At 42.7% G+C, this 22,791-nt stretch overlaps 2 protein-coding genes across 5 annotated transcripts in view; both read right to left on the bottom strand.

Annotated features, from left to right (window-relative positions):
- Nucleotides 1–3,946: 3,946 nt before the first annotated feature.
- On the bottom strand, nucleotides 3,947–22,500 carry rxrba (retinoid x receptor, beta a). 4 transcript variants are annotated; one of them, XM_041053487.1, is made up of 13 exons: nucleotides 22,418–22,500; nucleotides 21,315–21,463; nucleotides 19,684–19,919; nucleotides 18,939–19,092; nucleotides 18,571–18,750; nucleotides 17,288–17,308; nucleotides 15,418–15,578; nucleotides 15,091–15,220; nucleotides 14,834–14,966; nucleotides 12,392–12,427; nucleotides 10,818–10,909; nucleotides 10,524–10,629; nucleotides 3,947–10,233 (listed from the first exon to the last, which is right to left on the bottom strand). In XM_041053487.1, exons 2-13 carry the CDS (start codon nucleotides 21,328–21,330, stop codon nucleotides 10,086–10,088), a joined length of 1,413 nt encoding a protein of 470 aa, XP_040909421.1. In that variant the 5' UTR covers nucleotides 21,331–21,463; nucleotides 22,418–22,500; the 3' UTR covers nucleotides 3,947–10,085. The 4 variants fall into 4 exon arrangements, with proteins under 4 accessions (XP_040909421.1, XP_040909423.1, XP_040909422.1 ...); XM_041053489.1 differs by lacking the exons at nucleotides 12,392–12,427; nucleotides 22,418–22,500 and adding an exon at nucleotides 22,260–22,341; XM_041053488.1 differs by lacking the exons at nucleotides 17,288–17,308; nucleotides 22,418–22,500 and adding an exon at nucleotides 22,260–22,341.
- Nucleotides 12,577–22,791, bottom strand: part of LOC121191960 — a 53,662-nt gene continuing 43,447 nt past the window's right edge. The window contains exons 19-20 of the mRNA XM_041053465.1: nucleotides 13,859–13,879; nucleotides 12,577–12,589 (exon numbers count right to left, since the gene is read on the bottom strand). Coding sequence (XP_040909399.1) covers nucleotides 12,585–12,589; nucleotides 13,859–13,879 — 26 coding nt within the window. The 3' untranslated portion in view covers nucleotides 12,577–12,584. The remainder of the gene's footprint in view (nucleotides 12,590–13,858; nucleotides 13,880–22,791) is intronic.

The following is a 22,791-nucleotide window of genomic DNA, read 5'->3' as shown; positions in this document are numbered from 1 at the left end:
GCAAGGCCCTTAACACCCAACTGCTCCTGTGCAGCTGCTCAGTGACCAACAGGTCTGTGAGGTGCAGAGGAGATGAACAGGTGTTGCACATGGAAGACATGAAAGTGGAAGGAGTGAGGAGAAAGATGAACAGAACCAGGACTCGGCGTGGCGGTGAGATCTGGCTGTCCCAAGGACGAAGACACAAAAGATCAAAAAACAGAAAAACAAATGGCTGATTTCCAAAAACATGAAGCTGAACATGGAAGCTCAGAGAATCTGAGCCGGTTAATGAGGTCAGGGAAAACCAGCAATAAAAACAATCAGTGTTATGTCCATGAGCTCATTCCAGTGTGTCTGTCCTCTGAAGAGCCATCAAAGAGCTTTTCATCTCAGCCCACAGTGTGGTCCCATCCGGGCCATTACTGTACGAACAAAACAAGCGCATGCCAAGGCAGCGGGATAAATAACTGTGATGCTTCAGAATGAAAACACTACCCTCCCTCTTCCTTTTTCTGTCCTCCTATCTTCGCTCGCCTCTTCCTCCCCGTCCACCAGCTTCCCCCTGCTGACACATTTTGTCCCTCTCACGTTCAGTCCTGGCACACGGACAGCAGCTCGTTAATCCTCCCACACACCGGCCGGTGTCTCCTGCCATGACAGTGAAATTCAGAGGTGGCACTTTGCAGTTTCTCCAGTCAAAACATTACATCCCTTCTATATAAACCGCTCGTGTACAAACCATGTTAATATTGAATTAAATACTTGATGGCCCATTGCCTTGGTCTTCATTAAATTTGAATAATTTGATGTGTAGTTTATACAGTGTTGTACAATTAGAATTGGACTTTTCTAATCTTTTTACAACAGGCTCTTGTTTGGCATCACATTTGAACTGGGCTCGTGATTTTACAGTTAATCCAAAAGGCAGAATTCATCACAAAGTGCAAGTAAAGTTGAGGTGTTTTCACGTTTCGTATTAAGTTCTGGAACACGTTCTTGATTATGTTCCCAGTGATGATATCTTTCTTTAACCTTAAACTCTTCTTTCAGCAAATGTCTCAGTCAGACATATTTTTATCTGCCCTGTTCCCTTGATTAGAAAGCAAGACCAACCGCCCTGAGATGCAGAATTACATACTTTATGTAGGACCCATTCTCAGTTTCACCCAGATTTAGCTCAGCTCAGGAGGCGCTCTCAGTCATCTAAGTGTACCCTGGCTCAGATTTGGTCTGTATATACTCAAAACCCAGCATATCATTACAGCTGAAAGAACACGGGGACAGTGGCTGACCAGTAATTTGGCTTTGCTAAATGTTGTCACTTGCCGTTCTGAAGTTTTTTCCCATCCCAACAGTCTGAACCTTACAGAGGCGACAAACTGTAAAATGAAGCAGGCGGTTTGCTGCTTTTATGCCATAAAAAAAGATGCGACTGTACATAAAGCTGACAAGAACTTGGCTAAAATTCCACACTAACAGCTGTTTTCACCATTTACTGTCACTCTGCAGACACGGTCCTTTGATCTGGAATGCAAGTAAACATGGAAATGTCTTTAATTTATCGCAATACACTTAAGGCAGCTAAAGATTTTTTTTTTCTTAACTTAAATTGTCCAAATACACAAAGCACAAAAGATCTGCTATGTAATATATAAGAAAAATGTTTTCAACAAGTTTTAAACAGTTTAAAGAAGTTCAGAAAGGGATTAGAATGTATTTTACTGTGTAGGTTTACCTGAGAGAACAGAAAAACAACAGTGAGCTGCAAACACACCTGACATCTCGCCCTGTCTAGAGAGTGAACAAGCTCAATAAAGCTCTGTCTTCCTCAGATGAGTGTGTGTGTGTGTGTGTGTGTGTGTGTGTGTGTGTGTGTGTGTGTGTGTGTGACCGCGATGTGTGGGGTATTTCTACCACACAGGATCCACCAAATCGCTGCTGGCAAGTGACTTCAAACACGGCTCGTTTATTCAGTGCAGAGCAACATTCACCTGGTGAAAATTGACATTTGTGAGGCAGAAATTAAGAGGAATTTGACCCCTGGTATAAAGATGTCTTTCTGCAGTGCTCACCCTTGCACGCTGGACGGGAGGGAAAGGGGTAAGAAATCGGGGGTGAGGGAGAGAGGGAGGGGAGACGGAGGATTAGAGCCAGAAGGAGACTGAGGAGAGAGGAGGGAAGGAGACACACTGAGACAGCAATCGAATGGTTGACAGACAGGATGAAGGGAGTCAGAAGGAGAGCTAGAAGACAGTTAAAGCACAAGAAAGTGAGACAAGCCTGTGATGAGAAGTGAGGGAGGAAAAGGAAGGTGGAAAAAGGAGTGAGGACGGCAAACTGGTAAGATGAGGAAGACTGAGAAAGGTTAAGAAGACAGACAGAATGTAGTTCAAAGTAACATCTGTTGTCTTATTATGAAATCCAACACTTTCTGCATTCATCCTACTTAAACATAATAAATCATCAAGTTGGCAGCTATTCTCCCGATTCAAATCAGCCAACTTACTGTCCACCACTTCAGCCTGAGAAGTCAGAGGCTCGTAATGTGCTTCACAGCCCCTTAACAGAGAACTCATTGTGCCTGCTCCCTCTGCTGGCAGCTGCTGGTTCTACAGGAGCAGCTTCCAGCTGTGGCACACTTGGCTCAGACATCTGCAACATGGAAAGTGATGCTTAGTCTCCATCTCATTTGTCTTAGTCTACTTATTCCAGTCAGAGTATTTACCACAGAGTTGGCCAGATCAAAAAAAAAAAAGAGGCCACTCAGGGGGATATTTAACGAGGCTAACCACATCAACCATAATAATACTGCAACTAATGCTATGTCTACATGAATCTCTGTCATAGTTTGTACCAAATCTTGGTCTAGGAAAACCAGGAAGAAATGCTGAGATGTGAATGTGTGCAGAAATATCCACCAGTGAATCTGAATATGAGCTTAATGAAAACAGGCTGACAATCAGTTTTATAACCATAGCTTAATAAATGCTACTGTAGAATCAGAAACACTCAGACCCCAGGGGTGTGCATTTATCATTACTGTCAATATAAAAACACATGAGACCTGCCTAATCCTATACACAGCTGCTGAATCCTTTAAAATTTCTAGGCTAGAGGAAAACGCAAAACCTGGCCTGACAGTTTTTTTTTTTTTTTGGTGGATCATTTCAGGCCTGCAAGCGCTTTAGCCTCTGTAAGTCAGGAGGAAGAAGAGTTACTCTGGATCACGTTCTGGACAGACTGTCATGGTCAAGGGAGGAGACAGGCCGATGGAGGTGGGATGAGCTAGAGAGAGAGAGAGAGAGAGAGAGAGAGAGAGAGAGAGAGAGAGAGAGAGCAGTCCCTGACCACAAGCGCACACAGATACAGGTTTATATCCATATTTTTATCTTTCTCAGCATTTAAATATGTGGCAGGGGGAACAGAGCCACTGGTGCAGGGTGAATTTTACCTATAAAATGCTGTGATCCCAGTTCAGCTGCTTCCTTATTGGCCAAGGTGCGAAAAGCAGGCAGCAGAGCAACACAGGGCGAATCGAGGGAGAAGGAGGGGGTGGGTGGAGCATCAGCAGACCCATGACTGTACAAAGCTGGATGAGGACAAGAGGCCAGTGCTCCCTCTAGAGGTTGAGAGGCGGGAGTGCAGTGCCAGCGGTCACCCGGGGCCCTGGGGTCCTGCTGGACTGAGGAGCGTACCATCGTCTCTCCAGGACACAGTGGGAGCTGAGTTGGGACATTCCATTTCATGGACAGAGGGTGGGCGTTTTTATGTGGCGCTAAAAGGAAATGAGTACACTCCGGTAATTTCCAACCTGCAGTGTGTTTAAAGTGTGTAACTACTGTAATTAAACATCATTTTCATTTATATCCTAAAATAATTGAAATTATTTGTAACAACTTCATAACAATTTTTTGTAGACGTTCAAATGTGAGTTTTTAAGATAATAAATGAAAAACACTAAACATACAGTATTAAAACCTTTACTCAGACATGATACAACAAACAGAAACAAGATTCAGAATTAATGACTGAAAAAATTATTCATATTTTTTTTCCTCTTTCAATCCCCAAAGCACACAATAGTCAATCAGCTCCACATGTACGATGGAGTAGGATACAAACAGGACGAAGAACAGACACGAGAGAAAGAGAAAAATTAAAAATAAGAGTGACAGATTCCATTCTGATTTTACAGTTCTTGTATTTGTTTAATACTTTGTAATAAACAAAAAATGAATAGCGTAGTTGGAGAAGAGGGAGACGGGAAACGAGACAAAGAAACAGTGTGTGAATTTTAAAAGTGAAGAGTAAACAATTAAGGAAGATTCTAGATCTACTGGAAATTTGTTTTTTTCTGTTTTACTTCTCAATCGACAAATGAACACCTGATCCGAGTTCGTTAAGTCCCTGCCCTTCTTTTCTTCCCTCCTTCTCTCTCTGACCTACCCTTCACGATTCCTCCAACCTTAAAATACCAACAACCACCTCCGCCTTAAGGAGGGCAATCATATTCAGCTGATCCCTCCCATCAACTTCATTCAGTGTAACCAGATCCTGCTCAGAGGTGCTGCCTCCACATTTTCTCCCTCGTGATCTGAAACAGACTGAGGGTTTTGTCTTTACTGCTGGTAGAATCCAGCTAAAGCCACATACGACTCTAACGCAGTAAACACACGCCATATTGCTGCCGACCCGGATGCAGAAACACCTAATCAACTCCAACCGAAGAAGAGCAGGTCCAGGGCCAGTCTACGCTAGCCCTGTCAAATCATTCCTCATTTGCATTTCACTCGTATATGCATTTCCCTGTGTCTTGGAAACCAAAAGCAGACATTTTCAGGCTGGGGGACCCTATAAAAAGCACCAATGCACAGCTTGAGCACCCAGAGGGGACCACACACTGGTCTGCTTCTCACTCCTGGGACCAGTCCTCCCCTCTCCACACGAGCTGTCATTCCATTCCTGTTAGGGCCCCTCTTTAGTATGCACTACACAGGCCAAGGTTAGTGCACACTGCTTAGTGCACTGCACAATAATCACAACATACATGACAAACAAGCAGTGGGGACTGAGCGGCGCTGCATTTTAAAACGGCCACATCCGCAAACAGCTTGGCAGTGATAAACAAACCAGTGAGAGTGGTGGTTTCAAGGCTGCACAGCACACACTGCGCCTCATCGACCATAACGGGATGGGCCTCGGCTCCTGGGGGCCTTGGCTCCTAGGGGCCTGTGTCAATAGGCAAAAGTGCCGCCCTGATTTCTAATCTATACGCGGTGATCAACTCTTCAGTCACAGCCTGCGATCCATTTCAAAAAAAGCGTATTTAATCCACGTCTTTATTTTTCAAAAAGCGAGTCATTTCAAAATGTAACAAAGATGGCGACAACAATACTGCTACACAGTCAAAAGGTCACAGCATGCGTCTGCCTCGAGTGCACACGGTTGCAACGACAAACGTTTGTGGGCGGTGCGGTGTGATCCGGCGGTCTCCCGCGGAGACCGCAGACCGTCGCTGCTCTGCCGTCAAGTAAAGTAAGCAAAGAGGGACACACGGCACTGAATCCCTTCCTTACAGCTCCCCAACGTTTACTCCACTAAAAGCTTCACATCCTTGTCAAACAGTCCGAGAATCATAGTTTTATTCTACAAGTCCATTCCAATGCAAAGCCAGTAACTTTCAGCCCATGTGGGTGAGTGAATAATAAGCATTCGTTAAGTTTAAAGCAAAGTAGCGGGAAAATGGGCAAAGGAGGAGGCTGGGTTGTGTTCGTAAAGCATCAGGTCGACAGGCCGGTTCATCTCCTCTCCAGCCTGGCCCCTTTTCCTCTGTGCATCCTTTCATTAATTTAACAGCGCTCTGCACATCCCAGCCAAAGCTACAGTCTCTGCCAGTCGAAAGGTGTAGCTGCAGACAGATTCCATACACATGTGCATTAAAGCATACACACGTGGCCACACATGCCCTACAACAAATGCAAAGAAAACCGAAACACCCAAACACCAGCTCTTACTACAACAGCCTGCCTGGTTAGCAAAGCTTAAAGTGGCTTAGCATAGAGAACCTGCAACGACTGTATAGTTTCTTTTTTTCTTTTTTACTGTATCTGTTTATCAGTCTTTAAATGACCTAAGCTCATAGCAAAAATATAAAGAAATATAGAAATGGCGTAGCAAAACTTAAATACATTACTGTTATATGGAGGGATGAGAAATCTAAAATACTTTCACTGCCAATTTATATAAACCTATGTAACAGACTAAGCTGAATTTACAAATGCCAGAGACACAATGCACATATTGCATGACAACTGTTTAACCATGTTTTCACAATGTGAATATACAAGTTGCATATTTTGACTTGATTGAATGAATTATCAGCAAAGATGGCACTTGCTCAGTCAGCTGGGTATAAGACCAGTATTTTAATTTAATGTCAACTAGCGGATCCCCCAGCACTTGACTGGTTGCGTAATCATTCCCATCCCCAGCGATTAACGTGATGGAGTAGCAGCAGGCTTAAACATTCAACAGAGGAAGCTCCAAAAACAAAATCCTGCAGAGAAAGTTGCTGAGATGTCACCCTAACAAAACACGAGAGTATTTACCTAACGTCAGCCTACTCTCTGAGAGACGGGGGGGAAAGGCTCATTTTGGGTTGCACTCACAAACTTCAGTCCGATAACCCAAACTGTCTCTGGCCAGCTGAGCTCAAAGCCCGGCGGCCACAAAACCTTTTCCGCTTTTCCACTGAAGTCTCAAAGCTCAGAGCGCTAGCATTAGTTCCATATCGCAGCATATACAGCACAAGGAGGCTGGCAGGTGTCGGCGCTTGTCACCTAAAGTGTTAGCTTGCCACCACCTTGCTTTTCTTTGCCACCAAACACCAAAATGAGGCGGCAGCGAAGCACGAGGGGCTGACTTCTCTCTGCATGTAGGAAATGAATGGACATGAGGAGACTACTTTGTTGAGCTGGCTGTACGTTTGCATGGATGGAGAAGAACTGAAACAACACCAAACTCTAAGGTTAGACCAACTTATTGACATGTTATACAAAACCACCTGTCTTACAGGTTTTCTAACTGCCCGCCCCCGTGTCCACATCACACGGGGGGAGGCCGAGGATCCTCTCTGAGAAGAACTATTTGGACTATCTGCAGGGCCGGAAGCTCATTGCTCATTCTGACCAAAGCAGCTGGTGGAGCCCAAAATTCAACAGCTACTTTCACTGCTTCCACCAGCCTTACTGCTCTATAAAATACAAAAAGGCTCTGGCTGTGTCTGGTAGGGCACAAAGACTTATCAGCCACAGCCAAAATGTACAAGCACTTAGCTGGTGTTCATTTTCCAAAGCTGGAGTCTGCAGTAAGGTTAGGGGTCATAAAATAACAAAGAGAAAAGAAAAATCTAAGAGGGAAATCTACATCATACGCAGACCTGTTCGAAGAGTGGACAATGGCTGTCTGATTTGTCTGTGTACTTGCATACTGTGTTTGCATTGATGTAAATGTGCAAGTCATCAACAAAAAGACCGTATTAGTTATTTAGCACCTGGTAGAGGAGAGCTGTACCTCTTCCCTGTAGAATGATACTGCAAAATGCATGTTTCTAATTTCTATTAAATGCGGTGACTAATAAGAAGGCTAAATATACCTCAGAACGTCAACACTCTTTTAAATACTTTACTAACAAAAATGGTTATAAATCTTTACGTGTACCCCAGTACTGCTCGCCTTCGAGCACGTGTAGACAGTTTAATTCATAGTCTGCTTTATATCTCCTGATCATGTGGTAGCTGCATTTGACCTCTCACTGCAATGCTCAGATTCAGTTGCCCACAAATTTCAATCACAGTAAATGTCAAGTGCCGTTGTCAATGAAATCCAGCCAATCAGTTGCCAAGAGCAACAGGAAACATTGGCAGAAGTCGGTGCAAAAGCAGCAGTGAGGTGTGGTTTGGCCCTGGGCTCATAACAATTTCATGGAGATGTCATCACACGGGAGGTGGATTCAACAGCAGAAAATAGAGCTTTTAAATTTGTTTGCTGGAGCCACATGTTTCACCTTCACGAGTGTGAACAGGCCTTTGTTTCTGCCTGACTCCTGTGTGGTTGTTTTTTTTTTTTCTTTTCATTATTTACATCTACTGTACAAAGGTCGCAAGCATTGAGCCAATACACACTGAATAAAGTTTCCAAAGCTGCAGGTAGTAGGTGTAGGATTTTCATTATATAGCACTAATTAATTTCATTATTGCATTACAGTTACACGACATACAAAAGGTCCTTTGTAATTCAAACATCGATCCTCAGTCAGTGATCGGTTCATGAGCCAGATTAGATACTGATCGACTGCCAGGTGAAATGAAATGCTGCATTATTGCCACAGTCAGATAATTTCCACTGCTCTTTACACTTCCCATCTCTGCTGCTCTGATTATTTCACAGCTAATTTTACAGAGCAGACGGAGAGAAGTGTGGCATCTTTAATGCAAAGCAGTGACTCTCAAACTGCTGCACAAGGACACTTCAATAGCTGCTGGGTAGACGGGTCAAATGCCAGGCTTATTTATTCACTCGATAGGCCACACAACTTAGATAAAGGCTGGCCACTCGTAGGCAAAACTGTTCAGAGAGCAGAGAAAATCTTTTTTCTCTTTCATGGCCAAAGAAGTTTTTTTTCTTTTGGAATACGGAGCCATCTATCAGGAGCAATAGACTTTCACTGGGCATTAGGACAGACTAACATAACTGTTAATTATCATAACCTGGTTCTTTTGTACAGGCAGTGGCTAATTATTTGGGAACTTCTATAACAAATCATCACATCTGATTTCAGAGTGCTGCAATAATTAGAAAACCCTACACGTAGTACCTTCAAGGTCGTCTTAGGTATCTGAGGAAAGATGGTCATTTCTAGGAAACAGGAACATTTACACAGTTACAAGTCACAAAAGTGCATAAATGACCACCAGCAAAGGGAGGATTAGGGGGAACAGGAGATAAAAGAGAAACAAATACTCTTTTGTTTTGCATGAAGCTGTACTTCCTGTGAGCCTCAAGCCGTTTAAAATACCAACCAACTGCCAAAGTAGAGAAAAGGATAAAATCAAAACTAAAAAAAAAAAAAAAAAAAAAAAAAAAATTCAAGTCATTCTTCTTTTCTTACAAAGCCCGCTGTGCGCATCAGGGTGGGAGAAGCTAAGTTTGTCTGCTCAACAAAGTGCTCCCAGCCCCCTTTTCCTGGATTTCAATGCCTTGGAAAAAGCTCTCATTTCATGAGTACAGTACTTCAAAATAGAAACAAACAAGTTTCAGCATGAATATTCAGAAAAAGCATAAAATACTTAAATGTTTATGAGATCGGGTGAACTCACTGGGAGGGTGTCCCTGTCTGTCCATTACTGGACACCTCCTGACCAATAAGAAGTGAATTTGTTTGATGGTGGACAGTTGATTGAAATGCTATGCACCTGATTTTAAGCTAAAACCATACATGAATAACTAACCGTCTAGTGATGGATATAACATACAGAGGTGCAGCTAGCAGTGTAACTAAGTAACCCAGGTAAAAACAGGGGAAGTGTACCAGTTACGCAGAAGCAAAAACCCACTGTGAGATGAAGATGTGAAAATCGAAGGCTAACTTATTAAATTAAGACATTTACTGTATATGTGTGACAAAAAGGGCATATATTCCTCGAATCATAGCCCCAACGGTGGAAAACTGAGTATGGGAAGAGATGGTAAAAACGTGTGTGTATGTGTGTGTGTGTGTGTGTGTGTGTGTTCTTGAGTATGCTTGTGTTTTAGCATACTGTTCATTCAGAGCCATATTATCTGTGTATTAGCTAATGTTGTATGTCAATTAATGCATGCAAGTAAAGACCTGCATGTGTGAAGATAATTAGCCGGTGACAGGGAATACATGTGTGTGTGTGTGTCTGTGTGTGTGTGTATACAAGTGTCAGAACTGGTACATTTAAACCAGCAGGTGCTGCAGTTAAGTGAGGCCCAAAGAGAAGAGCCAACGACCCAACACGGGGTGACGTGTCGGTAATCCTGGTGTGCATCAGATCCTGACAGGACCGAACCTGGCTCCTCTAGGTGAGCTGGTGAGGCGCCTCGAGCATCTCCATCAGGAAGGTGTCAATGGGCGTATCACCAATCAGTTTAAAGAAGAACAGGTGCTCCAGGCACTTTAGACCAATGGAGCGCAGTGCTGGGAGCCGGAGGAGGAGCTTAGCAAACCTGGACAAAGGAGGGAAGGATGAGGTAAAGTGTTGTTTCTTCTGCCAGCTTTAGTTAAGAAAGCACATCATCAGCACATCAAAGTACAACCATTAAGCAAAAGTTTGTAAAGGGAGATTTGGGCCTGAACAGACCTTCCAAGTGTCTGTTTCTTTGCAATGATCCTGACAGAAACCACTGCATTATATCAATCTTCCAACCAGCTGCTCTGTGCTGTGTGTTACAGCTGCTACAGCCTCATCTCTTACTTGTCAGAGTGTCGGTCTGTGTGTGTGTGTGTTATAGCCTACCTGCCCTGCTGATCAGGGTATTTCTGTTTGCAGTACGCCTCCAGAGATGCATACACCCTCTCCCTCAGGAGCTCCACCTCACTGGGGTTGGACAAACCCTTGGCATCTTCGTGTGAAAACATGAACATGAATGACAGAAGATTTACATTATCTCAATATGAAAATCAAATTAGTTTTACATGTTTCCCCATTTTAAACTTCCTTAAATTTTAACTGTAACTTGTCCACTTTAGTTTGGTGTCCCCAAAGATATTTTCCTTTCATGATTTTTAACATTCAACCTGTCTTCTTTACCTGGGTTGAAGAGGATGATGGCTCGAAGGCAGCCCAGCTCTGTTTTGTCCATTTGCATGTCTCTCATCTTGCTTACAAGCTCTGTCAAAACCCTGCGGAGCGGAGAGGAGAAGCCAGGAGAGAAGCAGGGGGAAATCCACATAGGAGTGAGGAGGACAACACCAGAATAGAGGGGAGAGAAAAAAAAAGAGAGGAGGAAAGTGATAAAAACAAGAAGATAGAAACGGGTGGGAAGAAAAGAGTAAGAACAACAGGGAGGGACCCGACTCCATAATCACATTGTTATTTACTGTTACTGTCAAAGTAATGTCTTCATGTCCAAACCACTCGGGGCATGGCTGAACCGCTGATTCAGCAGCACAATCAACCCCAAAAAACAAACACTGGTTGAGACTGGCCAGCTGTTCTGTGTGCTGTGGCCGATTCTTGGTTTTAGTTTTCCTGCTTAATAATTCAGTAGCTGCTTGTTCTTGTTGTATTTATAATTAACTGTGCTGGCAAATATGTGGACGTTCAATTACATGGATTCTTAAAAATACTTCACAAATCTTTACCTTAGGAACAAAGACAGGTGTCCTGTTAGTGAAGAACAGAGCATGCAACCAGTACAAACAAAAACTTACGCTGGAAAAAAACAGGATAAATACCAAAGACATATTTTACCAACTTACCAACAGATCAACACATTTTTAATCAAAGAGGTAATCATGCTTCATTAGATGTGTGAGTGCAATAAATAAAAAAATATAAAGATTGCCAGCGTGGGCCATAAGTGCATCCTAAACACTTTTACAAATACTTCTGCTCTCCTGGAATATGTTCAGAGAGGGAGGGGAGGAAAGGATGGCCGTTAGAGACAGTTCATTTCCTACTCCGTGATCCAACATCAGAAATGGACATCTGCTTTTAATGACACGGACTGATTTTAACACACACTGCCCAGGCCCACGATACAGTGGATTGCCTAATGAAGTTGTGACACACACCCAGCGCAATGGAGGAATGTTTTATTCAGAAAGTGGTGGAAAGCAGCCCGTCTTCAGCCTTCTTAGACTGAAGAGGGCCAACAACACCTCCAAAAGGCTCAACAGTAAACTACATCCTCTAAAGACTACCTCACTGTGACACGTAAGGTGGAGTAGTATTTTGTCATACAACCACATCCCATCATTAATGCCCGGAGAAAGCTAGATAGGCGTCACAAAGCCAGCCCACACATTTTGATTTGCTCATTATGGTCTGGCAAGGCTCAACAAGCACTTGGTTTGATAAGAAGAGGCATCGCTAACGGGCAAAAGTTTTCTGCAGGCGACTGGACGAGGCTTCTCGCAGTCAAAGTCAGGAACAAAAATATGGTGCTGAACTCAAATTCAAAATCTAACCCACAGCCCTACAGTTCGCTGGGCGACCTGCTCAAACAATTCTCAGCGCATGTTCGGAATAATATCTCCAAGTGAAAACCGGCAAAGCTGCGGAAATGCCTCAGAGCATCAACCCTTTAGCTTTGGCTCTGTGTTCAGTGCTGACTCAAGAGGAGGGGTTTAAGAAAAGTGTTTGTGTAGTGGCGTAATTACCTGTCAAATATGGCCCCAACCTCGGCATTGTGCGCCCTGCGTATTCAATCACAATGTGTTATTACAATGTCATTACACAGTTACATTATTATTACAGTATTCTGTTTGTTTTCTGAGCCCAGAGAGATAAGAGCTTACAAATAATTTCATATGGTGAAAATCTGCGGTGTAACAAATTAATTTCTGATGTATTTTAAACTGTTTTAAAACAGTATGCATGGTTCACATTTTTCATGTCTGCCCTCAAACTTCACTATATCTGCCCCAAACACTGACACTGCTGAATGTGGACCTCTGATAAACATTTGATCTGTTTTAGGACATCTTCAACTGTACTCTTACATAAGGCACCACTGTATTAAAATAAGCAGAAAGGAGGTTATGATAAATCTTATGAGCCAAATGCATAACAGCAGAAACCATTAGTACACATGAAACTAACAGGTGAAAAACTACTGACCCTAAACTTTTAATAGGCGTTCACAGCTAAACGTCACTACATCATGAGAAGTAACTTGAGTAAGTTTGTGGCCACTGTGTGAAAAATAGGGGCACAAAGTGCAAAAACAACATTTAGGAAAACAAATTAACAAAACACAACAATTCTAAAATCAACAAAACAGAAAACATTTCAGAAAACACAACAAAACGGAAATGAAAGGTGCCCGCTGTCTTTGTCATTCTCGTCAAGCAGTGTGTAGACAAAAAGGCAAAGTGTGTTTGACTTTTTCCGTGTGCACCTGTTACACTGTCACACAAACATCCCTGATGGATCTGCTTAGAATGACAAAAACAGGAGGTACCATGCCAAACGCTGGGTTTCTGTAAATATTCAGACTTCTTTGTTTTTATTTGTCACTTTGTGTTGTGAAATAGTGTTTTTTTCTGTTGTGTAGTTCTTGTTTTCTGCTTCGTTCAGTTGTTTTGTTAAAGTCTTCTCTGTTTTGCACTTCAGGCCCCCCTGTAAGAAGTCTAATTCAACTCCAATATGATATTTGAATATTTTATTATTTCCATCCTCCTTGATAAAATATGATTCTGAAGCTTCAAACGGATTCTGATGCCAAGCTGAAACAGAAGCCTGCTGCTAGAAGCAGTGCTATGAGAAAAAACAGGTATCAGAGGAAAATCTTTGAGCGATCTGCCATGAGCCCAGTTAGCTTGCTTTAAACCTGACTGCATTTAATAACAATGTAATTACTGTGTAATTAACAGTGAATTGACACGTTGTGATGTAATTGGAGTTTTACACAAAAGTCACAATTTGGACTTTTTTTTTCATTAAAGCAGGTGAATGATGTAATGAACAACATTAAAATCAATGAACGTGCATTAAAACCTGCTGATGCTATAACATCCCATCATGACAGGAACCAGCACTTATTATGACATTAAATGCCACATCTTAATTAAAAACATTTTGAAACAACTCCCAACAATTACAAAAATATTGTAAAAACATGTAACAAAAAAAAACAAAAAAGAAAAGATGGTTGATGCGATAATGCAGAAGGCTGCAGAGGCCATGGCTGTAATTATGTTTGTTTTGTTTTCATGTGATCATGGATTACCTATTTCAGGATCAGGAAAACATATCATCAAAATACATACTCATGGCCTCTGCAGTGTCCTGTACAATAATGGGATGTTAATTATTAAACCAACATATTTTAAAGTAATTTGAAGGGGTATTCCTATCATATATTCACAAGTTAGTATTGTACGTTAGCCAGCCATGATCATATTATCAAATGCGGCAATAGGCGCTATGCCACTGAGTGTGTACGCGCGCGTGGGCGCATGCATGTCTATGGGTAAGCATTAGTCACCAGCCTCCCCGGCATGCGCTGTCACCCTACAGGCACTACTAAAGCAGCAAAGTCTCTCAGCCAATCACAGCCAACGCAGAACACAGCAGCTGCAGCCAACCAATGACACAATACCCTAAAGTTCTTACACTACTCACTAATCCGACTAAACCTGAGTAAGACGTGTGTTTAGCTTATAAAAACAGTAAGTGTGAAACCACAGAGAAAAAGAAATTCATGTGGAAAAATAACGGAGCATGTTCTTTCTTTATTCATCTTCAGATTTCAGCACTGATGTGGGATTACCAGGTGATTTAAAGAGGGGGATGTGGATTCTACCTGGCCTTTCGGGGTCGGTCTATTTTAGGCTAAGAGTAGGTGGTCCTAACAGTGTGCAGAAGCGGATCTATTCTAGGTGAGGATCCTACGCAGTTAGGATTTCAAAGAGGAGTAGAAATGCCTCTGGAAAAAAGCACTTTTACAAACTGCTGAAACTCTGCAGTGCGCAGAACATTTTTATGGTGGCATGTCCTGTCCAACTGGGTCATCCACCCAAACTCCTGAATGCTGGGGAAATCACTAGTGTAATAAAACTGTCAGAGTTACACTGTGCATATGTGCATCTGTGTATTACCTGTCAAAGATGGCTCCAACACCTGCACTGTGAGCACTGTTCCTGTGGACGTGCAGGCCAGTGGCCAGTAAAATCCCGTCCTTCACTGAGATGGAACGATGGGAGAACGATGCAATCAGGAGTTCATTCCAGCCTGTCGAAGAGAAGGCGTGTCAACATTTCTAGTCTAGGGGCTACGGCTGAGGAAGAGGTAACAACCTATCAGCACTCATGAATCACTACTCATGAAACCTTCTGGAGTCTGACTGACTGCTTACCGGCACGTAGCAGGATGACCTGGTCGTCCAGGGGCAGCTCGGAGAAGTGAGGGATCCTCTTGGCCCACTCCACCAGGGTGAAGAGCTGCTTGTCTGCTGCCTGACAGATGTTGGTGACAGGATCGTTGGGCTGAATAAAGCAGATTTAGAGGGTAATTCGTAATTATTTCATCAAAGAACTTGACAAAGAAGAACCCTGCTGTTCATCCCAACAGGCAATCATCTCACATGTTCAGTATTTGCATGTCAAACTTCATTTGAAAATATTTTCAAATCTTAAACAAAGCACGTCAATGCAAGACAGTTTGCATCGTCCAGACTACTCACAGAGCTGCCACCTGAACTTCCATCTGCATGAAGCTCTGTCTTCTGCTCTACAGCCATCTCTGCTTCCAAAATCTTCTCTACAGGCATCTCCTCGTTCACTGCACTTGTCGACTCCACCTCGCCCTCTCGGTCCTTGTTCCTCTGCCGTTCCTCTTGGACAGCTGCAGGATGGGAGATTGGGCAGAGAGGAACACACAAGAAAACAATAAAAGGACGAGAAAGAAGAGAAAGGGAGGAGGTGTAGGAAGAGTAGACAGGAGAAATGTGGATGGGAAGATTGGTTTAAAAAATGTCAATATGAAATAATTGAGAAGCAGGAAAAGGAATGGGCAAGGATAGGAAGCAAAGGGTTTGGGAAGGAAGGCAATGGCAAAGAACGTAAGACACGAGTGTATGAGTGAAAGGTGGTGGAAGAAGGATGAGTACGAAGCACATGCCAACAGACAGCAGAATGGAGCAAGTGAGATAAGTCGAATTGGAGAAAATGTGTGAACAATGAAGAAGAGAAATGAGGGTAAAAGATTGGTGTCGTGGGAGGTTTATACAAACAAAAGAGGGAAATATGGGGAAAGATAAAAGAGTAAGAGCAAATTAATGTGAAAAAATGAGCAAAACAGCGTGAAAGCACTGAAAGAGACAGATGCACAATTCAAGATAGATCTCTCACACTGTCTTTCATACTTCTTTCAGGCCCACTACCAAGGCACAAATGGACAGCACCATTATTATTATTATTATTATTATTATAACTAATTGTGACTGGAATGACAATGAAATCTGACTGGTTTTCTGTAAGTAGGTGCTTTGTCCAGATTTGATCAGTCATTGTCATGAAGTCAAGTTTTTTACAGATACCTGCAGTAACAAGGTTTCTCTTAATCCCTCACCCAAAGGAAACTGAGCTTCTCTTTCACAGGAAGTTTGTGAGATCAGGTTACTCAGGTCACATTTCTAATTTTTTCTTTGGAAAACCTTTACAGTCTGACAGCCTTCACTGTCAAAAGTCTACCACCCACAGGCATCAGCAGCAGATGCAGACTGAGGTCATGTGACTTGCTTGGTCAGTAAAGAACAACCCACTGTTAAGTTCTATCAACTTGGTTGCTTTGGATGTATGTTCAGGATCATGATGATTTGCTCCTTTGCCCCAAAGGTGGAGGGGGTGGGGGGCACTACACTGCTCACCAAACATCCAAGCTGACAGCTGTGCCATACAACAGAAAATATCACTGTCCAACTGTACTTCATGTCATTACTTAGTTTATGATTCCAATGGCAGTTGTTGAAGCCTCTGTCAAGGAGAAACCAATATACTGTATTCCTTTTAATCCTCTTGAAATCACAATTAAAAATCTACACTGCTCCTGTATTTGACACAGAAAAGAAAAAGGCTCGACAGTGGCTAGAAGTTTTGAAAAGTGGGATTGCCACATTGAAAGCCATGAAAGCTTGAAAAGTCCCCGTGGGAAAATCTTTCCTCCACTATAAGCATCGAAGTATGAGTAGACATGGAAATGAATGCACTTCAACAGAAGCAGAACTCCTCTGAGGCTGTCTGTAGTAACTGTGATCTTACTGGGCATTAACCAGGTGAGAATAAACAATAAGTAACTTTAAAGTAAAATAGGATGATGATTAAAGAGAGTGTGCATGCTCAGCCAAACTTTCCCTGGATATATAAAGGTTAAAAAAAAACAAACATGGGGAAATGATTCAAGGCTGGCACTGGTCGACCTCTGAACACTGGCAAGAAACGATGGAAAACATTTTAAACTAGCTCCTTCTAACTGATATGCAGTGTAATATCTGTCTGCTTCTTGCTCACTCATACAGGCACAGACATACACCCCTCCCTCCCTCTTCTCCTTACATCTGTCGTTCATCTTGGCCACTACAGAAGGAGGGAGGGGGGGAGAGAGAGAACGAGAGGAAACAAAAAGGAAGAGAGGGGGAAAGGGGGTTAGTGTTTACAAGGCTTACCCACCCCCATATCCCCCTCTACCACCCTGCACTCGTTCTTCCTATACACCAGTGTGCAAATATTACTGAAGCTTAACTTCTCGAAAGTAACATTAAATGAGATGAAAAGATCTCGTTTAAGGTTACAGGTGAAGTTAAAAAGTTGGCTCCCGGATTTACAGGTTGAGGCTTTGCAGATAACACAAAAGGGGCCTGCAACGAAAAGCAGCTGCGTAAAAAGTTCCTTTAATCTGTGTTAACATAATGCTCCTGACAACAGTGACCACACATCTCAGAATCCTATCAAACAGAAACAATTATGATCAGACCACAGTAAATGTAGCATCACACCATGCTGGGGAATTCATTCCTAATCTAATAATCTAATATGAGAAAGCACCGCACAGTTAGCTTGTAGCTACACTGCTCAACTCTTAAGAGCCTTAGCAGCAGATAGCCTCAGACTAACAGGCTTTAAATGGATCTAATGTCATTTTCAGTGTTAGGACACTTGTACGACGCCGCACGCAGATCAGCTCATTTTTAATGTATGGAACATTTTATTGATTTCATAAGTGCAATCAATCGGTTCATTAGTACTTTCACTGTTACTAACATAACAATGATATACTACGAAATACTCTGGTGTTTAACTCAAGCAATTCCAACTACATTCCAATTCTTCCAACTACAAAAACAGACAAAGAGAATCGATCCACCACTTTGTGCATTTACACCTCAAACTGTGTGTGTGAAAAGTCGGGATGTCCCTAACAACCAATCTCCCTGTTGATTAAATAGAAATTTACATTTGGACAACTCAGTTAGTCTAATATACAGTCGCTGTCTAAAAATAAGAGTTTAGTCTGACACAGACTTCAGACAACCTTATTTTCATGATCTCAATCAAAATACTGCCAAATCATGCTGGCTTTACGAGAAGCCATCTGTCCCACTCTCCACCCAGCTGGTTTTACAGCATCCAGGCATTAGCACAGGCTACAGGCAAGCGGCTGCATAAAACCTTAGATGCACCCGTTAACTGGCCTTGTACGTTTATATTAATAAGTAGTTCAACCAACTGGTATTTCTGGTGCCAAATAACAAGAGTAGCAATGTTTAGACCACTAATCATGCAAAAGGGGTTGAGAACAAGAGGTACACAAGGTGTTCTGAAGTTCCCTGCTTGCTCACCTTCTCTCTTCATGCCCATAGCCAGGCACTTCTGGTAGCGGCAGTACTGGCAGCGGTTCCTCTGTCTCTTATCCACCATACAGTCTTTGTTGTCCCGACAGGTGTAGGTCAGGTCTTTGCGCACTGTCCGCTTGAAGAAACCTTTGCAGCCCTCACAGCTGTAGACACCGTAGTGCTTACCTGTAAAGTGCGGGAAGGTGGGCGAAAAGAGCCAAATAAGTCAGACAAGAGGAAGGACAAATTCAATCAAAGCTGAAATTTAAAGGATCTCAGGGCTTCGGACCAACTTTTTAAGTGTCTGTATTTTATAGCTGTAAGTCAAAGACAAGGCACAGAAAACAGGAGTTGTAATTAAGGCATATAGTCACCAGAGGATCTGTCTCCACAGATGGAACAAAGGCGTTTCTGGGAAAGCATCGGGCCTGGGCTGTGGGACGAGAGCTGCTTCAAGCCCAGTGGAGGTTTCACATCGTCGGAGCTGCTCACAGCATGGAGCCCTGACATGGACACTGTTGAGTTGATCTGAAAGGACGACAGAAACAAAGGTCAACAAGACGACAACACGGAGGATTTTTAGGACGCACTTCATGATTCTCCTTCTACCTTCATAAAAATGTGACATAGTACCTTGTTAACACCATCACCATGACAGCACAATAAACATTAGACTGCAGTGAGAGAAGTGTGTACCCCTTGTTTTTACTGAATGTCCTGTTCCTCCGTCTCTCTAAGCCCTGCCTCGCCTTTTATATCTCTCTCTGACAAACTGGTAAAAACAGAGAACATACAGCCTTCAGAACAAAAGTCATGACCCCATGAAAGGAAAGACACAGAACGACCAATATTCTATCAACAACTGTGTGGTTAAGGACAAACATACTGAATTAAATACAGTCATTCTTATTTAATCATGATGCAACCTTAAGCATAAGAAATATGACTCATTTGATATCACTGTTTTGTGGTAGGAATTAACTGTCAGTCCTGTTGGGGTAAGCAGTGATCAAGGGGGTCTTAGAACCTGTCAAAAATCCAACAGTAATATGTGATTATAGCCAGGTATCTTGCAAGGAATTTTTGAAACATTTGCCTCTTGTAAGTGTCCCCCCTTACCTGCGGGCTGCTAATGGGGCCGTAGCCCACCGATGGTGTTCCGGGGAGGCAGGGCGAGCCCAGGGAGGAGCTGATGACAGAAAAGGGGGAGCCGATGCTACTGATGGGGCTGTTGACCCCGGTGGTGGTGATGGGAGGAAGGGAGGTCATGGAAGCTGCGGCTGAGGGGACCAGAGGGGGCGAGCGTTGGCCTGATGGAGGGGAGGACACAGACGAACTGTCCGGGCTGCGAGAATCTGATAAGAGAAAGCAGAACAGACAATATACAAACAGCTAATAATCATTCATGAAAAAAAAGCCTAAGCTTATTAACAGTTCAATGCATTTTAGATGAAAACAACAACAAATAGCATGGTAGCAATTACTGACTCAACTGTAGTGCTGTCTTGATTGTAACCTCTAATGAGGTGAATGCCGATCATTTGCTAAACACATTGGTTAAATATCTTCATTGCATAATGTTAAAAATACAAAGCTGCAACTGCAGCTACACCTCAGAGCAACATTTGGCATTTGATAGTTATTCCCTACATTTCTCAGGATGTATTATCAGTTTTCACACAGCACCTGCGATGAGCTTTACCTGAGATGTGCATTTACTCTGTCTGACTGCTGCACAACCAAAATGAAGAAATTATTTTTAATTTATGATCAGAATCTGGAGGAATCAATGGCCCTTGTTGGGTCAGGTTTATTGAAACATGATGAAATAATAGACTAGATTATAATAGATTTTTGTTTATGTTGTGGTTTGTATTTAGTTGATGCTTTCCTCTGCAGCCAGCTGTGTGCTGCATTTTCACTGCTTAAGGCTGAGTGCTTGGTTGTCATCTGATCTAATCCATTTTTCTTGCCTCAAACCCACTGGAAAGAAATCAGACACACAAATCATCTACTGTGGCCTCTGGTGGCACTATCAAGTGAATACTTATCAACTCAACAAATGCAAGGTATCATGCTTTTGCTTACTTATTAAAAAATCATTATTGTCTCCTATTCTTTAAGGTATTTTTCAATCAATATCTGACAGAGCACTGTGTATAAGCCCTTGTAAGGAATACTGACTTCAAGGTGCATAGTGAAAAAGTGGAAAGTCCTGTGTAGGTAAACAAGTTGAGCATGACACCAACACTGGCATGGTTTGCCATTTAATTTCCTGGTGTAGAACTACAGGTTCAAAGCAAAGTGGTGCAACACTGATACAATGCTCTCATGTTACTGTTAAACACTGGGCCCAATTGTGAACTCTATACTTTCCTCAGAGCACAAGATTTTGGTAACAAGCAGAAAGACAATCACAGTAACAGACAATAAAATTCAGATAACACTGTGTTTTGAATAAAATTTAGAATGGATGCACTGCTCAGCTTTGCATGAGTTTTGAAACTTCAAAGAGTCTGAGATTTTTTTGTGGTGTTACATCTAAATTAATTACAGTGCATGCTACAGATATGTGTTTCTGTATTCCATATCTTTCAGAGGCCTGATTGTACAACAACCCTCATTAACAAATGTGTAAGAACAGTTTATAAAGTTGTGGTTAGTATCCGACAATAATTTCCAGGTGCACTTACTATACATTCAGGTTGCTGAACTGCTTATAAATAAAATCAGTACAGTTATTTCCTCACCTCTGCTGTCTCCCATGATGGTGGTTAGGGCACAGGGGCTGGCTGGCAGCTACACACCGACGTGCTTCCGTCTCAAACAGCCCACTATCAAACTCTAGACCGCGGACTGAGGCCCGGGCCGGAGCCGTTTTGGGAAACCAAAAACGGGTCTGAAATTCCAACACAAGATATAGCTCTGTATGAGATAATGGTGTGGCACAGACAATGGCAATTCAGTCAAAACAGCGGAAAACAAAACGAACATAACTCAGTCTACAACAATGCTATGAGTAGTGTGTCAATGTCAACAGAAATGTCGGTGTTATTTTTGCATTCTTTGGCATTTAAGGTAACGTTACAGTAGGACTTTGCAAAACAGCCAGCTGCTCAGCTGATGCCAGGACTGCCCTGCTCTGATGCAGCACGGCGCTAAGACACAGTGTTATTTTATAAACGAGAAACAGTACACTGATAGCACACACTGGCTCCGTTAATTTGGTTAAACGCAGTAAAAGAATATGTCAATCCAGTGTATAGATGGAGCCCAGACAGATGGCAACAAACCACCGTTTTTGGAAGCTAGCGTTAGCTACTAGCTAACATTCAAAACGTCTGTGCCAGCCGTGAAGCTAAGTGGCTAGTTTTAACGACCCTGCTTGAATATAAATCAAATTATTATCACGCATCTCCGCGCGTTTAAAGCAAACGAGCATCAAACGTTTTGTTTAGTGGAAATTAAGCGACGTCTGGTGTAAGCTGGCGAAACAAGCTAAACGCTACAGCTACGTTTAACCACCTAACCTAGCTAGCAAGCTAGTTAGCCCGAATGCATCGGAGGAGAGCAAGAGAACCAAACACAAAGCAGTTTAATACAGTTCGATCCACTACAATCTCAATCCCTCAGCCATAAACTAGCTAAATGTTGTATATATATATATTTAGTGCAAATAAATACGGATTACTGACGGTTTAGCGGCGCAGCTTCTTCGCATGAAAAGATGTGGCGACTAGGCCCCGTGTATGTGTCTGTCTCTCCCCCCACTTTGCCTCGTAGTCAACCCTCCCTCCCCCTGCAAGGATGAAAACATGATGATGGTGGAGGATTTGGCTTAGTGCTCTCTTACAGTTAAACATGGGCTCCGAGTCGGTGCGAAACACCGCAGCCAGGTTCCTGAAGGTAGGAGACGGGTTGTGTGGTCATGTTGCGCCTCACATGTCACTGAGGAAGACACATCCAGTGCAAGAGGTCAAGGGGTCAAGACAAGTTCAGCTCAGTGTGTCAGTTGCTGGAAAGGTTATTGGCGGACACGGGGACTCTGGTGGACCTGCTGCGCTGGAAAACAAACCAGCGTTACAGTCCCGTAGATACGATGGCTTTCTTTTATTTTCGAATCAGTTATTCGGATATTTTTAAGAGATTGTAGGAACAGCAGACGCGCAGACCGATGTCTGGAAGATACACGGTAATGGAGCCTTTGTAACTGCAATGGTAGGAGAC

Source organism: Toxotes jaculatrix, chromosome 13 (genome assembly GCF_017976425.1).
Source record: "Toxotes jaculatrix isolate fToxJac2 chromosome 13, fToxJac2.pri, whole genome shotgun sequence".
NCBI lineage: Eukaryota > Metazoa > Chordata > Actinopteri > Toxotidae > Toxotes > Toxotes jaculatrix.
The sequence above is the reverse complement of the archived record's forward strand: the minus strand, read 5'-3'. Positions and strand labels throughout refer to the sequence as shown.